This window comes from Capricornis sumatraensis, chromosome 4 (genome assembly GCF_032405125.1).
Source record: "Capricornis sumatraensis isolate serow.1 chromosome 4, serow.2, whole genome shotgun sequence".
Taxonomy (NCBI): Eukaryota; Metazoa; Chordata; class Mammalia; order Artiodactyla; family Bovidae; genus Capricornis; species Capricornis sumatraensis.
Window position 1 is genome coordinate 70,282,812 of NC_091072.1, and position 4,212 is coordinate 70,287,023.

Consider the following 4,212-nt stretch of genomic DNA (forward strand, 5'->3'; position numbering starts at 1 on the left):
TTCACCCAGCTGTGTGACCTTGCGTAAGGTGCCTCACCTCCATGAATGTGTTTTTTTGTTTGATAAATAGCATATATTTTAACAACCATCATGACTTAAATAAAAGATCCCATATGCACAAACTCAAGACGATGTCTGGCATATAGCTGGAATCCCTATAAAAGCCTGGCCCTGGAACTTCCCTGGAGGTCCAGTGGTTAAGAATTTGCCTTCCAACGCAAGGGATGTAGGTCCAATGCCTGGTGGGGAAACTAAGAGCCCACATGCCATGGGGCAAATTAGGCCTGTGCACCGTAACTGGTAAGTCCATGTGCCACAGTTGGAGAATCCACACGTCGCAACAGAAGGTCCCGCATGTGACTAAGATCCAGTGCAGCAAATATATAAATAAAAATAAATATTTTAAAAAAAAATCCTGGCCCTTTCTTTCCTGGATGCCTGGGGAGTGTTCATCTGTAGCCCCAGAGGATAGCCTAGCCCTTTCTTTATTCATTCACTCTGCTCATCTAATCTGTCCCTGCTCTCCTGGGGAGATAGATATTAATTTAATGATCACTTAAACAAAAGTAAAATTTTATCAGTAATAAGTACCGTGAAGGAGGGAAACTCACACCCTGGTAGTTACTTTGAATGTGTTTTTTTTGTTTGACAAATAGCATATATTTTAACAACCATCATGATTTAAATAAAAGATCCCATATGCACAAACTCAAGACAATGTCTGGCATATAGGGAGCCTGGGGCTGGCTCCCTTGGCACATTCCAGGCCAGGGGGAGTGCTGGCACCTTGCTTTCCTGTTAACTGGTTTCCCAGAAGTTCCAGTTCCCCAAAACAAATGTATTCAGAATAGGGAAATGGGGAGGGGAAACCTGGTTTGTTCCCAGGTCCAATCCTGAACCAGGTTCCCAGAGCTGATCCCTACCCTCAAATAAATAAGGCCCCTGCCAAGCAGCAGCCTCCTCAGCAGCACCAAGCAGCCTGCCCCGGGGAAAACGGTTGCTGCTACAGCCCCACCATGAAATTCCTCTGCATCTTGCTTCTGGCCAGCTTGGCCGCCACCTCTCTCGCCATCCTTAATGGTGAGTCTGGCTTCCATCAACCTCCCCTTTTCCCCTGGGGTCATTGAGCCTTGGCTGGAGAGGCCTCAGTGCTCCAAAGGCCTTTCCTTAATCCTTGTGATGTGTTGTGTAAAGAGGTCAGGAGATGCAGTCAGAACCAAACATTCACACCTGGATAAACTTGGGGATGGAGGCAGGGAGCTAGGACACGTGACCCCAGGAATCCTGCACCCTAGAAAACCTGCGGCTGGGGCCAGAGGGGCCAAACAGAACCCAAATCAGGGCAGACTATGGGTCAGCAGAGATTCAGATTAGATCCCAGGTTCAGATGATGCTGGAAACCCCCGGTAGAGTCACTACCCCTCCATGGAGCTTTCTGCTTTCCTCTGTACAGTGAGGCCAAGACATAGACACACATACATTCAACAGCTATTTATTGAGCACCTAATGTATGCCAGACACATAGTTCTAGATGCTTGGAATACACTCTCAAAATACAGAGATATCGGTCATCATTGAGATTACACCTTAGGGGAATAAACCAACAGTAAGCACATTAACGGAGAAGACGATGGCACCCCATTCCAGTACTCTTGCCTGGAAAATCCCACGGATGGAGGAGCCTGGTAGGCTGCGGTCCAAATTTGCGTCACAAAGAGTCAGACACGACTGAGCGACTTCTCTTTCACTTTTTACTTTCATGCATTGGAGAAGGAAATGGCAACCCACTCCAGTGTTCTTGCCTGGAGAATCCCAGGGATGGAGGAGCCTGTGGGCTGCTGTCTATGGGGTCGCACAAAGTCAGACATGACTGAAGGGACTTATCAGCAGCAGCAGCAGCAAGCACATTAAATAAGGGCCAGTGTGTTAGAAGTGCGAAGGAAAACATAAAACACGGTAAGGGAGAGAAGAATGCTGGGGCAAAAGGGGCTGCATAAGCGCATCTCACATGTTAAATGTCTTCAGAACTTTGGAAAATTTAACTGTTTTATTTTTCAGAGCCAGAAGATGAAACCCACCTGGAAGCTCAGCCCACTGATGCCTGTAAGTCTCACACTGGCACCCTTTAAAGTAAGTCAGTGGTGGTAAAGGATTGTTCAGTGAATGACGAACAACGATGAATTCTCCATCTGAGAAAGAGGTGGAGCAGAGACAATCCCTTCTGATGTTGGATCTTAATCCTTCCTACAGCACTAACTGGCCAAGCTCTAGGGGCCAGAAGCTCTTTGAACAGCACTTCATGCTGGTTAGTCATTGGAGATGGGTATGGAGACTACATCCCACACCTGAATGATAGCAGGTGAGGAGTTTCAGCTCACCCTGAGGTGAGGATGCTTCTGGGGCTCCTCGGTCCCAAGCTCCCTATCCCACAAAAACCTTGAACATTGCAGGATTCTGCTTTGTGGATTATCCGTAAATATGGTTTAGTCTCAGGCTAACTTCCTACACACACACACACACACACACACACACACACACACACACAATTTACATGGCAAAAGCCAGAGAAGGCAGACTCAAGCAATTCCCAAAATTCAGGGGGAAAAAACTGAACCCCCTCCTATGCGCCAGACAATGGGACAGGTATTTGCATAGCTATTCTCTTTTCACTAGGAAGGTAAATTTGCTAAAAGTGCAGTTCCTAGTCAAAGGCATCCAAAACCAGGTGCTTGTGGATTTGGATGCTGGCATGGGACATCAACCCTGCTCTATGATAACTGGGCAATGACTCAACCCTGGTGGCCACCAGTGTTCAGGGAGATAACAGAGCACTGACTGGCTACTCCTTACCATGACCTCTTTCTCTGCCCTCACCTCCTCCATCATCTTGGTCCCAGCTGCTCAGTTCATCATCAGCAACCTCCAGATCTCCACTGAGGACCTTTCTAAGGAGCCTTCCATCTCCAGAGAAGATTTGATTTCCAAAGAGCCAAATGTGATCAGATCTCCCAGGCAACCACAGAATCAGAATCCCAAGCTGCCTCTGTCCATACTCAAGGAAAAACATCTCAGAAATGCTTCCCTTGGATCAGAAGAGACTACAGAGCACGCTCCCAGTGATGGTAAGAGATGGGGGAAGTGGGAAGGGGCTGGGCAAACAGTAAGCAGCAAAGGAGGGTGGAAATGGTTGGGTTAGAAGGGAAAGGCAGCTGTAGCAGAAAGGAATGAGAGAGGAATTGAGAGAGTAGCACTGAAATATATACGGTACCATTCGTAAAGTAGACAGCTGATGGGAAGTTGCTGTAGGACACAGGGGGCTCAGCCTGGTGCCCTGTGACAGCCTAGAGGGGTGGGATGCAGTGAGAGGTGGGAGGGAGGGAACACGTGTACACCTATGGCTGATTCCTGTCGACGTAAAGCAGAAGCCAGCACAGCCCTGTAGGGCAATTACCCCCCAATTAAAAATAAATGGAAAACCATTTTAAGAAATGAGAGTGAAAAGCAAATCAAAGAACCCATTAGTTGCCTTTGCCAGCGCTGTGGCAAAGTGTGGGGGACCGGCGAGGGTGCAGGGCAATAGCTCTTCCCTGACTTTTCTCTCCCGATATTCCCCAGCATCCACCACGGAAGGAAAACTGATGGAGCTCGGTCATAAAATCATGAGGAATCTGGAAAACACAGTAAAAGAAACCATAAAATATCTGAAAAGCCTATTCCCTCCTGCCTCTGAAGTCGTGAAGCCGTAGTAATGGGGATGCCCACAGCCCAGGTGGGCCGCTGCCAGTGCCTGCAGCACCCACACCACTTGCCCCATCACCACCACCTCTCAGCTCCTCAAGTCCTTTATTAAAGCCTTGCATCCCAAGCCTGGCTCTGTGTTGGCTTTGTAGCACCAGGAAGGAAGGCCCAAGGCCCCCACTCTGCCAGGACTCTTCCTTTAGTCACCCCATTCCTTTGATTTTAAACTCCTCCTCCACCACCACCGGCTTCTCTGATGGTTCCCTCAATAAAGAATCTGTCCGCAATGCAGGAGGCCTGGGTTCAGTCCCTGGGTGGGGAAGATCCCCTGGAGGTGGGCATGGCAACCCACTCCAGCACTCTTGCCTGGAGAATCCTCATGGACAGAGGAGCCTGGCAGGCTATAGTCCATGGGGTTGCAAAGAGTTGGACAGGATTGAGCAACTAACACACACTTACTTACGTACTTACTTA

The 4,212-nt window shown here is 48.5% G+C and overlaps 1 protein-coding gene across 1 annotated transcript; it reads left to right on the forward strand.

Annotated features, from left to right (window-relative positions):
- The first annotated feature begins 1,016 nt into the window (after positions 1-1,016).
- On the forward strand, positions 1,017-3,746 carry LOC138079312 (glycosylation-dependent cell adhesion molecule 1). The gene is made up of 4 exons (XM_068972209.1): positions 1,017-1,080; positions 2,059-2,103; positions 2,898-3,122; positions 3,616-3,746. Exons 1-4 carry the CDS (start codon positions 1,017-1,019, stop codon positions 3,744-3,746), a joined length of 465 nt encoding a protein of 154 aa, XP_068828310.1.
- Positions 3,747-4,212: the final 466 nt, after the last annotated feature.

Coding starts and splice junctions, on each gene's coding strand:
- LOC138079312 (XM_068972209.1), top strand. CDS start 1,017: ATGAAATTCCTCTGCATCTTGCTTCTGGCCAGCTTGGCCGCCACCTCT. Junction 1,081..2,058: donor CTCTCTCGCCATCCTTAATG/GTGAGTCTGGCT, acceptor TTTATTTTTCAG/AGCCAGAAGATGAAACCCAC. Junction 3,123..3,615: donor AGAGCACGCTCCCAGTGATG/GTAAGAGATGGG, acceptor GATATTCCCCAG/CATCCACCACGGAAGGAAAA.